At 50.8% G+C, this 23,191-nt stretch overlaps 1 protein-coding gene across 5 annotated transcripts in view; it reads left to right on the top strand.

Moving 5' to 3' along the window:
- NPAS2 (neuronal PAS domain protein 2) overlaps positions 1 to 22,585 on the top strand; it is a 345,032-nt gene extending 322,447 nt beyond the window's left edge. For all 5 annotated transcript variants that reach the window (XM_060309185.2, XM_030838789.2, XM_060309187.1 and 2 more), the window contains 8 exons: positions 377 to 477; positions 3,161 to 3,250; positions 8,361 to 8,507; positions 14,036 to 14,233; positions 16,042 to 16,217; positions 16,560 to 16,652; positions 19,150 to 19,315; positions 21,185 to 22,585. In XM_060309185.2, the coding sequence (XP_060165168.1) occupies positions 377 to 477; positions 3,161 to 3,250; positions 8,361 to 8,507; positions 14,036 to 14,233; positions 16,042 to 16,217; positions 16,560 to 16,652; positions 19,150 to 19,315; positions 21,185 to 21,352 (1,139 nt within the window). In that variant the 3' untranslated portion in view covers positions 21,353 to 22,585. The remainder of the gene's footprint in view (positions 1 to 376; positions 478 to 3,160; positions 3,251 to 8,360; positions 8,508 to 14,035; positions 14,234 to 16,041; positions 16,218 to 16,559; positions 16,653 to 19,149; positions 19,316 to 21,184) is intronic.
- The last annotated feature ends 606 nt before the right edge of the window (positions 22,586 to 23,191 follow it).

Raw genomic sequence — 23,191 nt, 5'->3', positions numbered from 1 at the left:
TTCTATCCCGCTGGTCTCTTCCCCCCCCACCCCCGGCCCCGCCCCGGCTCCACACTCCGGTTCCTCCACTGGCACACGCAGCCGACATAAAGCAGGCGACGTGCAGACCCGGTGAGGGGTGTGATCAGGCAGCTGGCTGGACCATGTGGTGGACATAGAGCTCGTGGATGCTCTGCTGTCATCCACCTGCTCCCAGGTGATGCTGGAGGCGGGCAGAGCCTCCGTGGTTCTCAAAACCACCTCCACTTCCGCTGGGCTTCCTTTATCAGATTCCAACCAGGCCCGTGTTGCATGCACACCGTGGTCCCTGTTCCCCTCTTTTGATAAGAAAGCTGTTAAGCGTGTGCAAGTCTGAAAGGTGATGTGTTTCTTGCAGCTACTCCAGGCAAGCTGAGGGCAGAGGCCGGCACCACGGCTTTGCCAAGATCGGCTCAAGAGCTCCCCGTGCTAGGGCTCAGCCAGGCAGCCACGATGCCGGTACGTGAGTGACCCCAAACTTCTCACCCAGCCTGTGCTACGGCATTGCAGGGGCCTGCAGGGCCACAGGACCGCGTGCTGCATCTTCGCAGAGAACCAGCTGTACTTAGAGATTGCTGGTGGCAAGTGGGGGTGGGAAGTTAAGATGTTTAATTGGGAGCAAATTTGAAACATTTTTATTCCAAAATTAACATGGATGTATATCCATAGAATTCAAAATCCAAAGGAGTTTTAAAGATAAAGTTCAAAACTTCAAATTTGGGGTTACACCCCCAGAGCCTCTGGGGGTACGTGATTAGGACCCTCCTATTTTAGATCCCATGTCACTCCAGTGCAAATGTCTGAGACGCTTGATGTCAACAAGAAGGTCCCCCTGCATATATCAGGCAGTGTCCCCCATATATGCCAGGCCTTTCCAGAACATCAGGGAACGTGTGGCCTCCTTGAAAGCACGTTGGCTGGATGCAAGGTCACTGATGTACCTACCACACTCCCGTTCTCCATCACCATGGAACAAACCACACCAAACTCAGTGGCATAAAGCAACAGTCATGGGGCTTCCCTGGTGGCGCAGTGGTTAAGAATCCACCTGCCAGTGCAGGGGACACGGGTTCGAGCCCTGGTCTGGGAAGATCCCACATGCCGCGGAGCAACTAAGCCCGTGCGCCACAACTACTGAGCGTGCGTTCTAGAGCCCGTGAGCCACAACTACCGAGCCTGCGTGCCGCAACTACTGAAGCCTGTGTGCCTAGAGCCCGTGCTCCGCAACAAGAGAAGCCACCGCAATGAGAAGCCCGCGCACTGCAAAGAAGACTAGTCCCTGCTCGCTGCAACTAGAGAAAGCCCGCGCGCAGCAACAAAGACCCAACGCAGCTAAAAATAAATAAGTTAAAAAACACGAAAAAAAAGAAAGGCAACAGTCATTTTCCACGTTCATGGATTCTGGGTCAGGAATTCAGAAAAGGCACAGTGGGAGTGACTCCTCTTTGCCGCCTGGTGTCGGAAGCCTCCCCGATCAGGGCCAGGAGGTCCACACCCCTGATGTGTCTGCATCCCCGACTGATGGCTGGGCCCAGCTCAGAGCATGCTCTATTGACTTGGTGGACCTCTCCATGCCATCCTCCCGGCATGCTCCTGGGTTCCAAGAGGAAATATCTGGAGAGGGACTTCCATGAGAGCCAGGCGGAACTGCGTGGCTTTCTGTGACCTTGCCTTAGAAGTCCCACAAGGGCTTCCCTGGTGGCGCAGTGGTTGGGAGTCCGCCTGCCGATGCAGGGGACACGGGTTCTTGCCCCGGTCCGGGAGGATCCCCCATGCCGCGGAGCGGCTGGGCCCGTGAGCCATGGCCGCTGAGCCTGCGCGTCCGGAGCCTGTGCCCCACAACGGGAGAGGCCACAACAGTGAGAGGCCCGTGTACTACAGAAGTCCCACAATGTCACCTCTGCCATCCCTCTCGGGCAAAGCAGTCCCAAGCTCACCCACAGAGAGGGACACAGACCTCGCTCTCAATGGGAAAGGTGTCCCCAGATTTTAGGGGCCACATCCACATAGTGGCTAAGTACCTCCCACTCATCCCTCGCTGACCTTTTTCAAGATGGGAGTGAAGTGTCCCCTTCCTTCTTGCTGTCCCCATGGAAATTATGCCCACCCTGCTGAAAAGCTTGGGCAACATGTTTCATTTTCAAGCAGAACATGACAAAGACCACCTTCTTTGTCCCCAGCCACCTTTTGATGAGCTTGTGAGCTATGATGGCCGCTCTTCTGATGTTGGCTGTTCATGCAACCCTCTCTGCCTCTGTTGGTGACAGTTCTGTCCCAGCTGTGCAAGGGAACAAAGCTGGGAGAACCAGAGCCAGTCCCTGGGCTTCTCACTCAGAACAGGTCTCCTGCTGCCTCTGCTTCTGATCTTGTTCTGGGGACAGCTTTCCGGCTTTTTGTAGTCCCCAGGGCCTGGGGCAGCTTTGGGATAACCTCAAAAGAAGCTTTTTACTTTTCTTTTTAAAGCTCTCAAGAGCCTCGTGAGGCTGACGGTTGCATTTCTTGTTTCCACACGTTGTCCCACCCCACCCCTGCTCCTCTGCCCACCTGGGCGATCAGGGCACAGAGGCTGGGACGCCGCTGACCTTGCAGGACTCTCTCCACCAGATTGCAGGCAGAGTCTGGCGAAACTGCAGCCGCATTCGCTGCCTGGGGGGGTCAGCGGGTAGAGACGTGCAGGGGCCTGTCCATCTGCATTAGTGTTGAGCAGGAAGGCCAAGGTGTCGTCTTTCTGCTGGACAACACCGCTAAGAAAGTATTGATCTGGGAAAAGAGCGACCAAATCCGCCAAGAACGGAGCCTAGAAAAGGAGGCGAGGCAGGGTGGGGTGGAGATGCCCAGCTCCGGCCGGTGGCAGCGGCTCTGCAGAGCACACCGTGATGGAAGGCATCGGGCCCGAGTGCCCCCAGTGCCCCCCACCCTTCACCAACCGCGTGTCACCGCTGACTCCGTGCCCTGCAAGGGCAGCAACCTGTGACCCCACCTTTCCCGGGGAGCATATGCCTTCCAGAAGTAAGCCGTCCACTCCAGGGCAGAAGGGCCTCCTTGAGGCCAGAGAACCCAGCTGGCTGAGGGACGGCACCCGGCCCTTTCTGTAGCGGCCCAGAAGCTGCATTTGACAGCAAGGCCCCTCTCCTTTCCCCAGGCTCCCCTGCCCGCCCCGGCGTCCTGTGACGTCACACAGCAGCTCCTGCCTCAGGCCATCTTGCAAAGCCCACCTGCCCCCGTGACACAGGTGAGTCTGGGACTCAGGGCAGGGGAAACTCGGGGCAGCACTTCCCCGAGACGGGGTGCTGGGGTCCTCTGGAGGGTGTGGGTGCGGGTGCACTGGTGCTGACCTACAGGCTCCACACCAAGGCCCCCCGGACGGGACTGTTTCTCCCCACGTGCAGGTGGGGCGTGTGGAGCTGTGGACGCTGCCCCTCCCCTGGCCTCATCTCCATCCGTCCTCCCACTGATCTTCTCTGGCGTCTGTTTCTCAATCCTTTTAGCGATCTTTCTTCATCTCTCTGCCACTTTTCCGTGTTCCTCTCATTTTTCACGACTCCTAATCGGTCACGATATTTTAGAAAAGGTCTGAAGGAAGCCAAATGTTACAGGAAGACTTTGCAAAGGTTTAAAAGCTCTGAGTCCAGTATTATAAATACTACATTTTAAAAATAAAGGATCAGGGCTTGCCTGAGTAATTCCTTCTATGTTGCAGCAACATTCAGCAAGTTACTGTTTGGGTGAGTCAGGAAGTGAGTGTGAAGGACGCCAAGATGCTTGTGGCGCAGCCCTCGCTTTTGGGCTTGGAGTTCAAGGGCAAGATGGGCATATAAACAGAGAAACCGGGCTTCCCTGGTGGCGCAGTGGTTGAGAGTCCGCCTGCCGATGCAGGGGACATGGGTTCGTGCCCTGGTCCGGGAAGATCCCACATGCCGCGGAGCGGCTGGGCCTGTGAGCCATGGCCGCTGAGCCTGCGCGTCCGGAGCCTGTGCTCCGCAACGGGAGAGGCCACAGCGGTGAGAGGCCCGCGTACCGCAAAAAAAAAAACGGAAACCGCCACGGCAGGGCATGTGTTTTTATAGAACCAGTAAGAAAATACTCTGTCTACGGAAGTCCAAGGGCAGTTGAGCTGACCGGTCAGACCTCTGATTTCCATTCCTTTATGAGATATTGAGCTCTGCCCCCTTTCTGGCCACAAGGGGGTCCCAGGGGGGCAGTTCACCAAGATGTGTCCCTGGCCACACACTTGCCAAAGTGTGGACGTCTGTCTTGGTGCAAATCCGTCACCACTGGTGAAAACTCTTTCAGAACCTACATCCTTCCCACGAACAGTGGCCTGACATGTTTTCCTGGAATAAGAAAGACACATGCTGCTAGCACGTGCTCCTTGCCAGAGTTAGGCTCAAGTAAGGATATAAAACCTACCCAGCCAGAGTTGACTAATGCAAATGATCTATATTCATCCTCATTAGGAAAAAAGAGACAAAGAAGAATTTTTTTTCTCTTCAAATTTCCAAGGCACATTTGGTGTGAAATGAGTAACTTCTTCAGTCCAAAGGCCCATGAAGTGAGAATTCCTTCATCTTCTGGGTCTTGCGCTGTAATAAGTCATGGTGTGATAAAGGCCCCTTTGCAATTCTAGTTTTTCATATATTGATCTTCATTTTAATTAACAGTAACAGTTCTTAGTCTCTTAGGCAGGTTATACTTAATAATAACCATATTTTTTATTGGAGTACAGTTGCTTTACAATGTTGTGTTAGTCTGTGCTGTACAGCAAAGTGAATCAGCTATACGTATACATATATCCCCTCTTTTTTGGATTTCCTTCCCATTTAGGTCACCAAAGAGCATTGAGTAGAGTTCCCTGTGCCATACAGTAGGTTCTCATTAGTTATCTATTTTATACTTAGTACCAATATATGTGTATATTTGTCAATATATATATGTCTCTCTCTCTCTCTATATATATATATATATACACACACACACACATATATATACGTGTATATATGTCAATCCCCATCTCCCAATTCATCCCACACCCCCCTTCCCCCTTGGTATCCATACGTTTGTGCTCTATGTCTGTGTCTGTATTCCTGCTTTGCAAGTAAGATCATCTATACCAATTTTTAGATTCCACATATATGCGTTAGTATATGATATTTGTTTTTCTCTTTCTGACTTACTTCACTCTGTATGACAGTCTCTAGGTCCATCCACCTCACTACAAATAACTCAATTTCGTTTCTTTTTATGGCTAAGTAATATTCCATTGTATATACATACCACACCTTCTTTATCCATTCCTCTGTTGATGGACATTAAGGTTGCTTCCACGTCCTGGCTATTGTATATAGTGCTGCAATGACCAGTAACTGTATTCCTTAAGACGTTCTTGTGTGATGCTGGCCTTTCAAATCAGATAGTTCTCATACCTACTCACGTGAAATAACGAGATTCTACAATTTTCTCTCTTTCCCCTCACTGATGTTATCACTGTGGTACCCTATCGAGGGAAAGGGGAAAAAAAAAATCCAAAATCTGGGAAACAGTCATCTGGCTAAGTGATGATTTTGCTTCATAGTGTGTTGCTAATGTGTCTCTAAGTTAGGGGAGATCTCTTTATCAATAAGGCCACAATCAAGAATATAACAAGAGACTCATGCTTGGGTGTCCTGGAACGCCTTGGGAAAATAAGAATAAATAAATAGAGTAACTAACACTCCAGCTCGGTCTGCCACCTTGCCGACCACCGGCCCCCTCACTGTTTCCCTTGGGAGCCATCTACCCCTGGATGTGGATGTCGTAGCCTGAACTGTCTCCAGACTTTGTAGAACCCAGCACAGATGCTTTTGTCTTTTGTTATTTTAATTGAATACCTGATACAGCTTTTCTTTCTCAGTCGAATTCTCTTTCAGAATCCCAGCTGGTGGGTTTTTTTTTTTTGCGGTACGCGGGCCTCTCACTGTCGTGGCCTCTCCCGTTGTGGAGCACAGGCTCCGGACGCGCAGGCTCAGCGGCCATGGCTCACGGGCCCAGCCGCTCCGCGGCTTGTGGGATCTTCCCGGGCCAGGGCACGAACCCGTGTCCCCTGCATCGGCAGGTGGACTCCCAACCACTGCGCCACCAGGGAAGCCCCCAGCTGGTGCTTTGATGAGTGAGATTCTGACTGAGACTTCTGTGATACAGTCTGGTGTAGGTATTTTTAAGCCCGTGTTTAGCAGCAGGATTTTTCAGTGAAGTCTGAGGTCAAAGCCGCTCTGATTGGGGTGGAATTGGGGGGTGGGGAGCTGTCATTGGCAAAGTCTCTTGGCGTCTCCCACCTCCTGAGACTCTGGGTTCACACTGCAGCCGCCCCCGACCTTGCTGTGGACCTGGAGCCACTCACAACCTCTCTGCGTGGCGTGGGCGTGTTGCAAGGAGGTACAGGGTCCTGCTTTGCTGGCCTGGCAAGGGTAGGTCTCCACAAGTGGTGGCACTTGCCACTATTATTCTTCCTGGTTCTTTTTCTTATTATTCTGCTGCTCCAAAACCATCCTCTGGTTTATCCTGCCTGTATTCTAACCTCTCCCAGGCTCCCTGCGTTTCCATGGATGGGAGGGCAAAGGGCAAAAGAAAAGAGACAATCTCTGGAGGTGTTTGCAAAAGACAACGGGCAAGAAACAGACTCAGGAGGTTGTCGGAGACAGAGATTGAGGGAATGCAGATTAAGTCACTGTAAAAAAAAAAAAAAAAAGGGGGGGTGGTGGTGGGGGACAAACTAAAGAACAGAAGCGTCAGCCTGGCAAACTCACTTTCCTCAGTAAGCAGGAGTCACCGACAGCCCCAGATTGCCCAGAGCAGGGCGGGCAGCCCAGGGAGCGTCAGCTTCGCCTCCCGTCTCATGACCTCCCCCCTCCACATTTCCTGCAAGGAAAGAACCTTGTGTCAAGGCAGACAGGGGACAGGGCAGAGATCACCTGGGAAATCTTCCTAAAGCCAGCCTCCATCCCAGGAAGGAGGTAGGAGGAAGGGGACGCTTGGGCTCTTGCACACAGCAGACTTCAGTGCTCGTGCACAGTCACCTCCACCAGCGGTACCCCCGGGGTGCACAGAAGGCGATTGTACTCTTTGTCTCCTTAGCTCTTTTTCACACAGATTTCCAAGAAGTGCAGGGACAGCCTGCAAGTGAGCCTGGGGAAGTGAGGGAGGGCGATGAGGCTTCCATGGCCCCAGGAGGGTTTAGAGTACCATCAAATCCAAGCTTGGGCATTCCCTGGCCGTCCAGTGGTTGGGGCTCCATGCTTCCACTGCAGTGGGGCACAGGTTCAACCCCTGGTCAGGGAACTAGGATCCCGCATGCTGCATGGTGCGGCCAAAAAAAAAAAAAAAATCCAAGCTTGTTTGTGAATTGTTCCAGAAGAGCCCTGCTCTCCAGCATCAGTTTTAGGATAATGATAGGATCCAAAATTGCATGTGAAGCTGTCACATGCAAATCGCCATGCCCTAGATGAGAGATAAAAGGGAAGGGGGCTCTCTGATGCCTTGCTTTTCTTTTTTTTGAGATATAGTTGCTGAACAATATTGTATAAGTTACAGGTGTACAACACAGTGATTCACAATTTTTAAAGGTTACACTCTATAGTTATTATAAAATATTGGCTCTATTGCCTTTGCTGTACAATATATCGTTGTAGCTTATTTTATTTTATACTATGATAGCTTATACCACTTAATCCCCTACTCCTGCCTTGCCCCTCCCCTTTTCCCTCTCGCCACTGGTAACCACTAGTTTGTTCCCTATATCTGAGTCTGTTGCCTTTTTGCTGTAATCACTAGTTCGTTTTATTTTTTAGATTGCACATATAAATGACCTCATACAGTATTTGTCTTTCTCTAACTGACTCTAATACTGACTGACTTAGCATAATGCCCTCCACGTCCATCCATGATGTTGCACATTCTCGTGCCCTGCTTTTGACATTCCTCTCCAAAACCATGTGTCCGTCTAACCGAATTTAGAATATGAGTTTGTAAGCACTGCACTGCTTACAAAATCATGTCCCGATTCTGGGGCCCTCCCAGACTCCAGTGCAATAAATGAGACCTACAGATTCCCTAAGAAAAGCTCACGGGGGGTTGGGGGTGGGGTGGGCAGGGGGCCCTGGGCCACCCAGCCCTCAGCCAGAACCCCTGCTCCCCAGTGAGCTCCTCAGGTGGGTCGCTCATTGCAGCAGTGGGTCAGAGATGCTGCAAAGGGTGGGTAAAGGGCCAGAAGTGAAAGTGTGCAGGGCCGCTCAGATGAGCAGCAACATCTGTCTGCAAGGCTGAAATAACTCTTTCATCGGGTTCTGTGTTTTGACCCCGCCTTCAAGTTTTCAGCACAGCTCAGCATGTTCCAGACCATCAAAGACCAGCTGGAGCAGAGGACGAGGATCCTGCAAGCCAACATCCGGTGGCAGCAGGAAGAGCTCCACAAGATCCAGGAGCAGCTCTGCCTGGTCCAGGACTCCAGCGTCCAGGTGATGCCCCTTCCTGGGCCGGTGGTGCGCTGAGCTCTGTCCCCCCCCCCCCCGCCCCGCTCTGTGATGTGTCCTCATCCACCCTTGCAGGGGCAGGCAGGACTTCCTCCAAAGTCCTCTGTGCTGCCTTACTGAGCTCTGCCTCCTAAACAAATTGAAACCTCCACCAATGAAGTGCGAGGAATGAATCCCACCTCCTCCATCCCCAGCTCCAGGCCAAACCTGAAATTCACATGACATCCTCTTCACTCACTCCTCACTCTGTTGGGCACATGTTTCCTGCATCACATGCACTTTCTTTCACGTGTTTGGTGGTTGGTCGCCCTGCCCTGACTCTGGCCTCCCTCCTATGGGGTTTCAAACTCCCAGCACATGTGTAACTACTTTCTGAACACCAGCGCAGGCTGCTGACAGAGAGATGGAAGCAGGTCTGCTCTTCCCTCTCATCCAAAGCATGAATGCAGGGAGATATGGGAAATGATCTGTGCTGTGCACCCTGCACCCTGCGGGGAGTGGCAAAGGAGGTGGGAGCTGGAGGTCAGTACCCTGGCACCCCCGGGCCACCCCACTGCAGCATAGCAATTGGGGCATCATTCTGCATGCTCTGAGAGCGGCTGCTTTTAACCGTGACCCCACCCCACCCCCAGATGTCACATCTTTGAAGCCTTTCGAGAGATTCTTTCTGGAGGAAAAACTTTATATATTGGATCTCTTTCAAGGATAAATTATTTTCACTTAAATTAGTCCAGGACTGTTTTTCTTCCCAAGTGCATGCCCTTGGTTGTAAATGTCGCCAACCTTGGAGTCTGCCCTGAGAGAGGTAAGCATTGGCAGCCACTTGGGGAGACAGAAGGAAGAAGAAGACACCCCTGGGGGAAACAGCTGGAGCACTGGCCCTGCTGCCCCCTGCCCCAGCATCCACACGGCCCTGCGTGTGGACACAATAACACCCCAACGGGCACAGCCCTGAGCGGAGATGAACGCAGGATAGTGCAGAGGTGTTAGGCAGCCTGGAGACGCCTACAGCCGGCCATCCTGCCTCCCTGGGCCCCCATAGGCGCTCCCGGCGGGCTCTCCAGAAGCTCAGGGACCCCAAGCAGCCTTCTCTGTCCAGCGGGGCCCCTCCCCCCACCCAAGGCAGGGGAGCCCAGTCAGGTGCGCCTGCGCAGAGCCCTGGGCACCAAGCCCCGCCCACAGCCCTGCTCCCGGCCCACAGCCCCTCACCCCACCCACCTCCTCAGCAACACCCCCAAACTGCCTAGGGACAAGACTGCAGCATTTAGGTGAAAACGCATGGAGTCATCAAGGTGTCAGTCCCTTGTTACTTATTTGTTCCCAGCAGTCTTATTTTCTCACTGATCCAGGGTCCGATGGCTGGAACTCCCAACTCCAATTACTTGAATGGAACTTTTACACTAACAGGGAGGGGGCGTTGCGTTAGAAGCTGCTGAAAGCGAGGTAGGCGGATAAACAGCCGCCTCACAGCCCGAACTTTTCTATTTTCAACTTTAAAGCTGAACTCTTAAATAACCAGGACACAAAGCTATCTCTTTCACTCCTTGACATGAAGGGTTATTGCTTTTCTTTGTCCTGATAGTGCATTTTGTTGACCCCCCCAACGTCTAGCACCTGAGCTTTGTAAAGGATGACGTGGAAACCAAGCCTCCTGCGTTTACCTCTCCTGGTTTCTTCCCTGTGACCTTATCTTTGCAGTGGAATTTTCCAGTGAACTTGGAAATCCACAGATAGTCAAACCAGAGAACGATTCCTCAAGGACTCTTTCTTCATGTATTTTTGCAAGTCTAAGGATTTAAAGAAATACGTTCTGAAATGTTCAGCCAGAATGTGATGTTTAAAAAAAAAAAATACGTGAGTCAAGCATAAAGGATAAGCAAGTAAAAATTACTCCACTCCTCCCCCCCCAGAAAAGTGGGGGGATAGATTAAGAGCAAAACGTTGATAATTGCTGAAGTCTAGTGATGATACGTGGGACTTCATTATACAATATCTATTTTCTGTACTTCTGAAATGTTTTGTAATAATAAGTATTTGTAAAGCTAAGCATATAAGAACAATGACAAACCATATGTGAGCGTAGGATTGGTTTGTTCTGGAAAATGAGAAGTATTTTTTTCCTCTAATGACTTTTTCCACTTGAATTAGGGAACTGTTTTTCTCATGCTTTCTCTAAAACTGACCCCAGAGCTTAGTTAAGAAGTCATCTTCTTAAGCTATAAATTCTCCCTTATTGTCGCTAAAGCAGAGGCTGGTATGTGTACCCAGTAGCAATCCCCCTCGCCCCTCCCCCCCACCCAAGTCCTTTATCCCAAGTTCAGCGGACTTTCCTACCTAGTCCATTGGCTCGGAGCTTTCATTGAGACTATACTATGTGTGCCTGAGATGCTTGCTAAGTATGATTTTTTTTTCCAAAAAAGATTGGGTTATGAGGGAGAGGTTCTCAGGGTGTTGTGTTTGCACCTAGATGGGGTCATGAAGGGCGCTACATAGATTGCTGTTCTGTTGAAAAGTTGTCACCCCTTGCGTCCGTGGGAGGCCGCTTCTTAATTTATTTTCGAGAGAGCATTCGCGCCCTCTACTGGCGGTTGAAAGAAATACCGAGAAAGACACCTGTGACAATGGTGTCTTTGGTTCTTTAATCCATCCTTCCACCTTTCCTTCCATCCCTCTATTCATTCACCATCCATCCATCCACACACCCATACCCCCACACACACCCCCACCCCTCCATCCTTCCATCCATCCACCCATCTGGCAGACACCCAGTATGTACCAGGCCCTTGATTAGGTGCTGTGGGGATACAGAGACACTCAGGACAGGGTTTCTGCCCTCAGAGAGCATACATCAGTGGGACAGAGTAGCAGACCAAGCAATCTCTGCCATAACGCAAGCATAAACAGTTTCCCTTTGAGCAAAAGCTTAATCTGTTTGTTGATTCATTTATTTGTTCTGTTCATTCCTCAGATCGTTTTTATATGCCCAGAGAGGCAAAGGAGCTCCTTTTCTATTTTAGTGTTATTGTTATTAGCTAACGTTTATTGAGCACTTAGTGCTATGCGTCAGCATAAGTCCCATTTAATCTTTATGAGGTATGTGCTGTTAATGTCACTGTTTTATTAGTGAGGAAACCAACAGTGACTTTGAAAAGTTTTGAAAAGGGCCCAAGGTCATACCACTAGTACATAGCGGGGTTGGAATTTGAACTAAAGTCTGTCTGATTTAAGCTAGATTATACTGCCTGTCATGCATAAAGGTTGCATTTATTTGAACTCTAATTAGACGGTAAATTGTATCCCACCAGAAAAATGCATGTTATTTAGTTTGAATATTGGGTTTTTGCTGAAGTGTAAATTACCCTGTGTGCTCTAAACAAGCCAGGTCGCTGAGATTGCGTAAAACACTAATCCTAAAGGTTTGGGTGTTGAATCTGAGAGGCTGAAGACCCAGAACATTCTTCTTCACTTCTAAAGTGACAAAGAGCCCTCATTCAAAACTGCAGGCTTTTCTGGTAGGGGTGGGGTATGAAGGAAAGTAGGGAGACCTGGTGGTGTGGCAGGAAGGGCACTAGATGGGAACCTCGCTCGGGTCTCTGGGAGATGACTTGACACCCCCTACGGAGCGGATGCTTGAACTAACTAAGTGTCTGCCTGGCGTGATTTCACACCTGTTGTTCCAAAACCCCTCTGTCACTCAGGAAATGTCGGCATGTCAGTTCCATACTGGGTATGAGGTTATGCTACACAGAGTACAGGAATCGGGGTTGAAGGAGAGAGCCTTAGCCGTCAAAGCTAAGGGCCTAAAATGGAGTGCAACACTGCTTGTCAAGAATCTGATACAGACAAAGTGAGAGAGTGGCACAGACATACATACACTACCAAACGTGAAGTAGCTAGCTAGTGGGAAGCAGCCGCATAGCACAGGGAGATCAGCTCGGGGCTTTGTGACCACCTAGAAGGGTGGGATAGGGAGGGTGGGAGGGAGACGCAAAAGGGAAGGGATATGGGGATATATGTATATGTATAGCTGATTCACTTTGTTATACAGCAGAAACTAGCACACCTTGGTAAAGCAATTACACTCCAATAAAGATGAAAAAAAAAAGAATCTGATACAGATAATACCAGTTTTTAATGCCCAAGAGGAGCTTTTGTTAAAAGAGCTACAGGTCTTAGGTTTAAATTATTATTGAAATTACTGAAGTTGTTTTTCTTAAGCCTTTAGCGTCAATTCACAGATTATATTTTATTTCCAAATCTACTGATTTGGCTGAAAATAGCAATGCTTTTACTTGTGTTTGTTCACGTTGAATCAGTTTATAAATTTAACAAATGGTAAATAGTCAACATTCTCTACCAAAGCCATTAACTTACAAATTTAATATATCTGAACCTTTCAAACATTTCATGTACCTAACAAGGCAGACTTATAAACCTAAGAAGTAAAATCGTTCTGGGCACTTAAGGAATTCTTTTTAATTGAATACGCCAAACTTATAAACGAGGTGTATCAAGGTTCTCAGAACCACTTAAACACTCTTTATAAACTTCATCAAATTCTCTTAAACCTTTCCCATTAAAACAACCAGGCTGATATATTGCAGCCTATTGAATGTCTGAGACATCTTAGGTAACAAATAGAGATTAGCATGGTGATTGTAAAACGTGTTCTTTTTTTTTTTTTTGCGGTACATGGGCCTCTCACTGCTGTGGCCTCTCCCGCTGCGGAGCACAGGCTCCGGACGCGCAGGCTCAGCGGCCATGGCTCACGGGCCCAGCCGCTCTGCGGCATGTGGGATCTTCCCGGACCGGGGCACGAACCCGCGTCCCCTGCATCGGCAGGCGGACTCTCAACCACTGCGCCACCAGGGAAGCCCCAAAACCTATTCTTAAACATCATTTTAAAGTACATGGACTTGATGTTATGTCACCCTTTGGATTTATTTGCTTTCCTGGGAATGCAGAGGCAACTAATTAACCAGAGCAGATCTGCCCTCTCAGCTGGAAGCTGGGGTGGAAGATGCTAATCGCAGGATGGGTACAGACCATGGTCACGGTCAGAGGTTCAAGACCAGGCACAGGTCCTACTGCCGGGACGATGCACCCCACACCACTGGTCAGCCAACCCTCCTCTGCCACTGTGATTGCATCATTCCCTCCATTCACAAGATGTTTTTCCTTCTAATAAGAAATGGATAAGCCAACCCGGACTAAACAAGCATATCAAATGACATATCTGGGTCTCAGCATCTTTCACACTGTTAGAACCCCAGTCGCTCAACCGGAACCTTCTTGAGGGCAGGGTCAGCATCCGTCTGACCCACTTCCCCTCTCCGGGCCGTGCACTCTTCTGGTGGCATCCCAGGCACTCAGTCCAGTGGGTGAACCTCCCCAGGCAGGTCAGAGGGAGTGAGAAAGCTGCCATCTTGCCAGGGACAGACCATACAAAGAAGGTGCAGGCCTGTGAAGGCACTGTGATCCCAGCCTAAAAAGCGCTTTGCTTCTGCTTCCAGATGTTTCTGCAGCAGCCAGACGTATCCCTGAGCTTCAGCAGTGCCCAGCGGCCCGGGGCTCAGCAGCAGCTCCAGCAGAGATCGGGCCCAGGCCCCCAGCCCCAGCTCGTGGCCAGCCCTCAGCTTCTGGGGCAGGTGGCCTCTGCCCAGGTCACAAGCCAGCACCTGCTCAGAGACGCGAGTGTGATATCAACCCAGGTAAACATGCTTGTCTCCAGACTCAGTCCTTGCCACCAGCAGACCAGGAACCTACCTCCCCTGTGACCGGAGCTGGTGATGATGGTGGGGTTTTTCTTTTCTTTATTTTGTCACTTTGAAGCCCCAAGTTCCATTGGTTTCCTTCTCTGTTTTATCAGTATATTAACATACCTTAAAGGTATCATGCAGGGAATTCCCTGGCAGTCCAGTGGTTAGTACTCCACGCTTTCGCACTTTCACTGCCGAGGGTGCAGGTTCGATCCCTGGTCGGGGAACTAAGATCGCGCAAACCGTGCGGTGCAGGGGGAATAAATAAATAAAAGGAACAACTTTATTAGAAAAAAAAAAAAAAAGAAGAGGTGTCATGCAGCTGAAACTTTCAGCTCTGATCCTGAGCTGGGCTGGAGGTGGATATGGCCATCCCAGACATGCATGCCGAAAGCCACACGTCCCCACATGCATGTCCTTGGTGCCCATCACCGACTGCTGGTTTTAGCCATTACCAGTGTGAGAGCACAGTTATCCACTTCTGTTCATCATCCCTTTCCCCAGGGCCACCAAGCTTCTCCCGGTCCCCCAGATTCCCTGTTGATCCCCATCCTCACAGCCATTACCACTTACTACAAGCCACCAGTGACCTTGCAGTCTGACAGGGTCACCCATCAGTCAATGGAACTGAATCCAATGGAATCGAGAAGTTCTGAGCCCTCGTTTCCCGATGGGCACAGCTTGGAAGGCGGGATACAGCCTCTCCTGAAGCCTCTTATGTTCACATGGATTCAGTGACATCTGCTGGGCTCCCAGGGGAACAAAGATAAATGAGAGCTGTCCTTGACCCCAGGGAGTTTCTAGTCTAGCAGGAGTTCTGGGACATAAACATCGAAGTACAATAAAATATGGAGAAGTCTATGTATAGGAGAGTGTCTCCATCTTCACCCAGATTTAAGGGTTTTACTTTAAAATGCAGCCTTTGGGTTCTAAAGGTTAACAGGAAAATTAATGGATGAGACTAGCCAAGAACATTCTGGAGAAGAAAAAAACTGAGGTAGGATTTACACCATGTTCAAAGATTTTGTAAACGCTCTGAGAATATGGTGGTACCATCATATTAATGGTGTCAGTGAAACAGAGTGGAAAACCCAAAAAGCAAAAGCACATGCAGGCTCATTCCCTCATTCATTTACAATTTCACTCAACAAATACGTGCCAGGCACTAAGTCCTGAGCACCGAGGGGCGGCAGTGAACAAAAGAGAAAAGGAAAAAAATCTCTGATCCAAGTGGGGAGAGAGAAACAAACAAGTGACAATTAACAGTGTGACAATTGGTGATGTGAGACAGCTGGGGAAGGCGGGCGAGGGGCTGGAGGTTCACTGAGAAGGTAATATGCGAGCGAAGAACTGAGCCTGTGAGAGAAGGAGGCATACTGGTACCAAGAAGAAGAGCATCCCACGTAGAGGAAGTGCAAAGGCCCTGGGGCAGGGGTGGGCCTGGTGATTTAGAGAGTCAGCAAGGAGATCCATGAGTCGGGAGTGGAATCTATGAAGCAGAAGGTAGTTCCTAGTTCCATTCAATGCACGTTGGTTGCTTGTCTGCCGCAAGCCCGGCACTGTCCTTGCCCCAAAGGATTTAAAGAATCCTTGAGATGCTTACAATCCAACGGGAAAGACAAGTTCATAACAGCTCAGTCAATAGTCATTGGGTCCTAAGCGAGTGCAAAGGCCAAAGTGGGTGAAAGACAGAGGTTCTGGGGAGGTGATACCCGAGTTGACTTGAAGGTTTACCTTTCTCACCGCAATGGCTGCTCCAGGGTCCAAAGCCATTGAGAAGCCCGCAGATGATGCAGGGGAACAGCCTGACGCCCCAGTTCAGCAGCACCTCTGCTGTGCTCCCGCCGGCTCTGAGCCTGACCACGCCTGCTTCCGCCTCCCAGGAGGCCAGCCAGGGCCAGCCCAGCCCGGACTTCAGCCACGATCGGCAGCTCAGGTGCGGACCCTGTCCTTATCGGAAAGATGACTGAGACGTAGTTTTATACCGTCCGTTTCTGGTCTTCTTTCTGCCGGAGATGGAGGCAAAGTTCAGACCGTTAGGCTCTAAGGCCTCTGCAGCTGATCTCAGCTCAGGAAGCGGCAGGACAGGGCGAGGGTCTTGATGGCCAGAGGAAGTGACCTGCTGCCTCAAGGACCCTCTGAGGACGGAGCAGGCCCCGTGGGGATCCGGGTCAGCCAGAAAGGGCACAGGCAGGCTGGGCAGGCGCTGGGTCGGCCGGTGGGCCTGCAGCGTGGGCACTGATCGAAGCCGCCCGTTTATCTCTTCCTCTGCTCGAAGGCTGCTGCTGAGTCAGCCCATCCAGCCCATGATGCCCGGGCCCTGCGACGCGAGGCGGCCCTCAGAGGTCGGCAGGCCTGGACGGCAAGTCAGGTAGGTGGCCCGGGGGCGGGGGGAGGAGGAGCCACACCGAGCGGTCTCAGGCTGCCGGGGTTTCACCTGCCTGGACCAGCTGCACCCCTTGTGAGTCTGGCACCACAGGCAGGGTCCAGGTGTGCCAACACCCTTCGAAAGGACTCTTCTCAGCTCTTCTTTCTCCATTCCCCGTGGCGGGAGAGAAAACTGTGTCGGCGTCCCATGCCGAGAACAGGACCCAAAGGAAACTATTAGTTATACGTCAAGTGTGTCACCACCTTCCGATCTTCGCAGGTCTAAGTGGTAACATCCCAGGTAAATGGAGCCTTCCCCGCCTTCCCGAGGGCACACCCAGCTCGCCTGCTCTGTGGTTCCGGTGCCGTGCCGGGGGCTGGAACCCCCTGCAGATGTGGGACTCTCCTGCCCTCCCAGACACGCATGCTTCTCTCTCTCTCTCTCTCTTCTCCCCCGGGCTCTTTGCTTGCAACCCTCGGGACCCGAAGAAGCAGCTTTGCTTTGCCGTTGAATTATTAGGGACAGAGGTTACTGAAGACAGAGGGAATACTTGAAAAGCTACTGGAAAATAGTTTCTAGCCCTTGGAGATGAAGCAGACACCATTGTCATATACAACACTGGTTTAATTTGTGTCAGAAGTTCACAGGGACAGTGCTAGCTGATGAGGCCTGCCGCACCCCCATGCGGGGGCCTTGCAGCCATCCCCTGGGGCAATCCCCTCCGCTTCCTTCCTCCTGTGTCCTCCTTAAGCCAGTAATAATAGTAACATCGGGTGGTTACTGCGTATTCTGAGGGTTGGGGCCTGTACCTACATCCGTGAAACCCCTATGATGGTAGAGGCGGGCAGGGGCTGGGCACTGCGGGGAAACCACCTTCAGATTCTCTGATGATGCTCTCAATCAGGCAGGGGGTGCGGGGAATGTTGGGTTTGGTTTCTGACCTCTCCAAGTGATCCAAATAAGTGGAAACAAAAACGTCGCTGTCCAGAGATGCTTAAAATGCAGTGAACTAGGCAAAACTGGATATTCTTTCCTCTGGGAACTCTAGAGGAAAGCTGCCATTTTCGGTCAACCCAATTATTTATACCGTCCCCACCTTCCCCACCTTCTCTTCCAGACATGACCTAACACTCCATCTTCTAGGGCGGGTCAGGGTCTGCCTGCCACACACAGAGGCCCCTTCAGGGGAATTTTGGAATCCCCAATGCCTGTTACTAAATGACCCATACAGCGATATAACATTTCTAAAAATATAATGCTAAATGGACTTCTCTGTAGTGTCTTTAAATATCTGTTCTTGGTCTGGGCCCCTCCAGAGCTTTCCCAAACAGCCTTCCCCTTGTTATTGGACCATTTTCATTAACTACTCTTTCTTTAAAAAAAATATATATATATATATATATTCTTCATAACATGAAATTTCCCATTTTATCTATTTCTGAGTGTAAGTTCAGTGGCATTAAGTAATGCACATTGTTGTGCAACCATCTTAAGATGTTGTGCATCTTAAGAACTTTTTCATCATCTCCAACTGAAGCTCTGTCCCCATTAAACCCTAATTCCCTATTCGCTCTTCCCCCAGCACCTGGCACCCGCCTTTCTGCCTTCTGTCTCTATGAATTTGTCTCCTCTAGGTACCTCATCTAAGTGGAATCGTACAGTATTCGTATTTTGTGATGGGCTTATTTCACTCAGCATAACGTCCTCAAGGCTCACCCATGTCGTAGCATGTGACAGAATTTCCTTCCTTTCTAAGGCTGAGTAATAGTCCCCTGTCTGTATAGACCACGTTTTGTTTATCCGTCATCCATCGACAGACACTTGGGTTGCTTCCACTTTTTGGTTATTGTAAAAAATGCTGCTATGATCATGCATGTACACATATCTGTTTGAGTCCCTACTTTCACTTTTGGGGGGCATACACCCAGAAGTGGAATTGCTGGATCAGATGGTAATGCTAAGTTTAACTTGTTGAGGAAACTTCGTACTGTTTTGCACAGCAGCTGTACCATTTTACACTCCCACCAACAGTGCACAAGGGTTCCAATTTCTCCACATCCTTGCCAACACTGTTACGTTCTGGTTTTTCTCATAATAGCATTGTAATGGGTGTGAAGTGGTGTCTCATTGTGGTTTTGATTTCCATTTCCCTAATGACGAATGGTATTGAACATCTCTTCACGTGCTTATTGGCCATTTGTAGCTTTTCTTTACGGCGATGTCTGTTCCTGCCCTTTGCCCATTTTTTCATCAGGTTGTTTGCATTTGTTGTGATGGCTAAGTTGTAGGAATTGTATTTATAGCCTGGATGTCAATCTCTTGTTAGATATATGATTTGCAAAGGATTTTCCAGCAGCCTTTTCCCTGCATGGATAGGGCGACGCACACAGGTCTTTGTGATGAAGTGCAGTCTGTCTCTTTTTCCTCTTGTTGCCCATGTTCTAGGTGTCATGTCAATAGCTTTTTTTTTTAAAGGTCTTTCTTACGTGTCACCAAACAGGTATCCACAGAGCCAGGCCGCGTGTCCAAACCCAGACGTGCACACCACCACCAGCAGCGCCTCGACCCCTGTCCTGTTGATGGGGCTCCACCCCCACTTCCCCACCTCCCAGCCGTCGCCCCTGAAGCCCGCGCAGACCCAGCAGCAGCCTCCGTGCTTCCTGCAGGTGGGGCCGGGCTGCACCTGGGCGGGGGAGACAGGGCCGAGCCCCCAGCCCAGGCCTGACAGGCCCTCCCTCCCGGGCTTTCCGTAGGGCTCTGGTCCTCAGTGTCAAAATAAGCCCCAGACAGATTCATAGTTGAATCTTCGTAGTTTCTAAAGTTTATAATGCTCAAAGTTGGTAAAGTCTACGTATATACAGTGTGAGAAATTTAGAAGCAGCTCTTATGCCTCATGTGGTTATGTGCTAAAAAGGTCCTTTTTTTTTAAAGTAATTTTTATTATGGTGTCTGGAGTTTTTAGAGCAAAAATCAGACACTGATTGCTATGTGTGTTGGACTTGTTAGTGTGTTTATATTGCAGTCTCATACAAATATAAAATTAAATCATGTTTAAAGATTCATCAAACTTCCTTTAAATGAATGAGATGACGTTGCATGGAATTGGGGCTGTCCAGGAAGATGGGGGGCATGTTTCCTTGTGGTCACTTCTTACTTCCAGCAAGTGCCACGTACACTGGAAGGAAGGAGGGGAGAGCAAGTGGCTGGGGGCTCAGATGGGACAGAAGTGTCTGCTGGGGCTCTGGCCTTCCCTCCCGCACCTGCCCGGGTGCCCCTTCCTGCCCCAGCCCGACCCTGTCATGTGGAGTCTCCAGCCCCTAACCGCACCCCACCCCCGGCTTGGGCCCCTTCAAAGCCAGAGGGGGCTGAGCAAGGTGACTGCGGTGCAGAGTCTTCCTTGAGGTCTAGAATGTAATTGAATTCCAGAGCTGCTCAACTGTGGTATAGTGTTCAGATCTCCCTGACTCCAGGCCTAGTGGGAGTCAACTCAAGATGTCAGCTTTGCCTGTCCCGTCAGCCCGCAGGACCCCCGAGGGATCTGGGCTGGGAAACGATGGGCTGTGAGAAGGCAGGGAGCGTCTGGCGGAGAGTTAGAGGCCGCCCATATATTCCTTCATCGGGAGTGACAGACGCGTTGGCAGGGCTCAGGGTACAAAGGGCGCTCAGGGGCCTTGAGCGCAGGGAGACAGGGGACATCGCAGAGGGCGCCCAGGCCTGGGTCTGTGTGGGTGGAGCGCTGTGGCTAGGTGGCCTGGCGGTCCAGTGGTTACGACTCCGCGCTGCCACTGCCCGGGGCACAGGTTCAGTCCCTGCTCGGGGAACTAAGATCCCCGCATGACATGCTGCCGGCTTGGCCAAAAAAAGGGGGGGTGGTGCGGGGAGAGGCCCTGGTGGAGAAGGGACGGGGACGGCTGAGTGGGGGCGAAGGGGACAGTGTTGCAGCAGGTGAGGCAGCCTGAGCCAGGGTGGGGGAGCAGCCATGCCTGGGTGGCGTGGGGAACAGGGCAGACCGGATTGCCTGGCAGAGGAGGTTTCATGGATGGGGACCGTGGGAGGTGAGATGGAAGGATCCAGAGTTAACGTTTGACCAGTTGAAGGTTCTGAGCTGTAAATTAGGGTGCTTCCTGCTGGATACCGGCCAGTCATAGTACTTGGAAGTAGTTCTGGAATCAGGGGCCACCGGTGAAAAGTAGGCAGACGGCACGCAGGCGCGGATGCTGCCCCATCCATTATGTGTGTGTGGTCTCAGGTTTCATCGTCCCAAAACGCACAGGCGACGTGGAGCACGTGCTCAGGAAACCGTGCCCCGGCCGCCTAGGCCCGGCCGCTGGGCCAGGAGGAACCCCTAGCGCTGGCAGGGAGCTGGGCTTCAGAATTCGCACCCTTCTGGCAGAGCCTCGGCTTCGTCTCTCCCGGCCTGGCGCTCCCCCAGGCTCCGGCCGGGAGGAGGGTCTTTATTCTGACCACATCACCGCCCCAGCCGTTCAGGGGAGGAGTCCCTGAAGTGCAGAAAGAGCCATTTCCTTTCTTTCCAGGTGCAGGCACCAACCTCTTTGCACAGTGACCAGCAGGACTCGCTCCGCCTCTCCACCTACTCGCAGCAGCCAGGGACCCTGGGCTACCCTCCTCCCGCACCCTCGCGCCCTCCCCGAAGGCTCAGCAGCCTGTCTGAGTCCTCAGGCCTCCAGCAGCTACCCCGGTAGTGCCCTGGCGCCTCAGTTGGGTCTCATCAGCTTTAACCAATGGACGGTCGAGGGGGGGGATGGCCAGGGAGTTGGGGAGAAGAGTTTAAAGGACACCCCGGCTTTCGTGCGCACCGCATCCGTTTCAGAGCTCCTGAATGGTGACAACGTCTGAGCACAGCGGCCGGCCCGTGGAAGTGGGCAGGGACACTGGCCGTGTTTCCCTGTCCCTGCACTTTACGGCCACAGTCTACAGCCATACCTGGAAGGGACCGCGGTCCCCACGGGAGTGCATCACTTAGTTCACCTTAGTGACGGCTCATCTCGCTGCATCCTGCCCCCGCCCCTGGAGCGCGCCGGTCACTCCCACCGCTGCCGCCCGTGCGCACGTGCTCATTGGCCTGCGCTCTCTTGACTCTCTTTCCTCTGCGTTGGAGAAGCACCGGGTCAGGGATTTGTTGAAGAGAGAGAATAAAGAGATGATTTTTTTCGTTATTTCTAGATGATTGCTTCTGTTTTAATTTGCACAGCTGCACAAGGAGATAACTTAGGCACCTTCCTTTCTTAAAAATACTGTCTCCTCTCATGACTTCATTTGGAGACCCCAGTAACAAAAACAGCCCACCAATCAGATGGCAAAGCTGGTGGTCAGTCACCCGGCTGCAGCGCCACACCCTCCGGCCTGACCCTAATGGAATAAGGCTTTTCACCCCACACCGTTCCGGTGGGGTTTGGTTTGGATTGGTTTGGTTTGGGGTGTTTTTTTTTTGCCCCCGAATATAACACTGGACTGTTTCCTGTTTACTTCGGCGATTACAACCACGAAGGCGGACTCAAAGCAAAGCACAATCCCGTAGCTGACGTTCTGGAATTCTCGTTGAGGACTTGAGGACTGGGAAGGTTTTACCAGCCAGACGGGTCCGTGGAGCGGCAGGTCCCCAGGAAGCCCCATCGCGTGCTGGCCCTTGGAGTGAGAATGCTGCATCTTTCTACATATCTTTCCTGATAAGACCGAGGAGTGGATTTTCCTTTTCAAAATGCACTTTGCTTTTTTTGTATGTTTTGTTATGTTGAGATGTTTCTAAAGAAAAGATTTTATGTAATTATAAGATGATGTGTAGTGAATTGTACAGCTGTTGTAATAAGGACCTATTTCTATATAAAATAAAATTGTATGGATTATGTGTAAATTATTTTGTATCTGAGACACCAGTTCCTTTCCCAAATATAAGAGGATAAAAGTTTTCTTGTGTATTTCTGTGAGTGGACATTTTGTAATAAATTAACAGATTTGTATGATTTCCTTCGGAGGCAGTTTCTGTCCCTTTTTCTAGATGCACGCATACATCTTTTCATCAATAAACTTTTTTTTTTTAAATTTCAAGATGTTTTTAAGGATAATCAAAGATACGGAAAAGGCGGGAACCAGCAACAAGTAAGCCGGGTGATGACCTTAGGATCTTTGACTTCAACATGCGCTTCAGCCTGTCGGGACCCTGATCTTCATTGAGAGATTGTGCCAGAAGGAAACAACAGTTCACTGTAGAAACGACAGCAAAACAAAGTGACAAAACCAGAAAAAGCTCCTGGAAACATCTCCACCTTAGAGACACAGGTTATCCACGGAGGTGGCCAAGCTGTCATCCACCAAAGCAGGCATAGCCCATAGTTAAACTCACCTGGGCTGGAGTTGTATGGGATCTGCCTGCTAGCACTTGCGCAGGGTTTGTGTGTCTGTGTGGGAGATGTGTGCCCACGTCATGTGGACGGGGGAGATACAGCAATAGCAGACAATTCCCCCCTTCCCCATGAGGCTTCAGCACGCTGGAATGAGGGTGCCCTGGCGCACCGTGATTGAGA

The sequence above is a fragment of the Globicephala melas genome, chromosome 12 (assembly GCF_963455315.2).
Source record: "Globicephala melas chromosome 12, mGloMel1.2, whole genome shotgun sequence".
Lineage (NCBI taxonomy): Eukaryota > Metazoa > Chordata > Mammalia > Artiodactyla > Delphinidae > Globicephala > Globicephala melas.
This window is presented reverse-complemented; position numbering and strand designations above follow the sequence as displayed.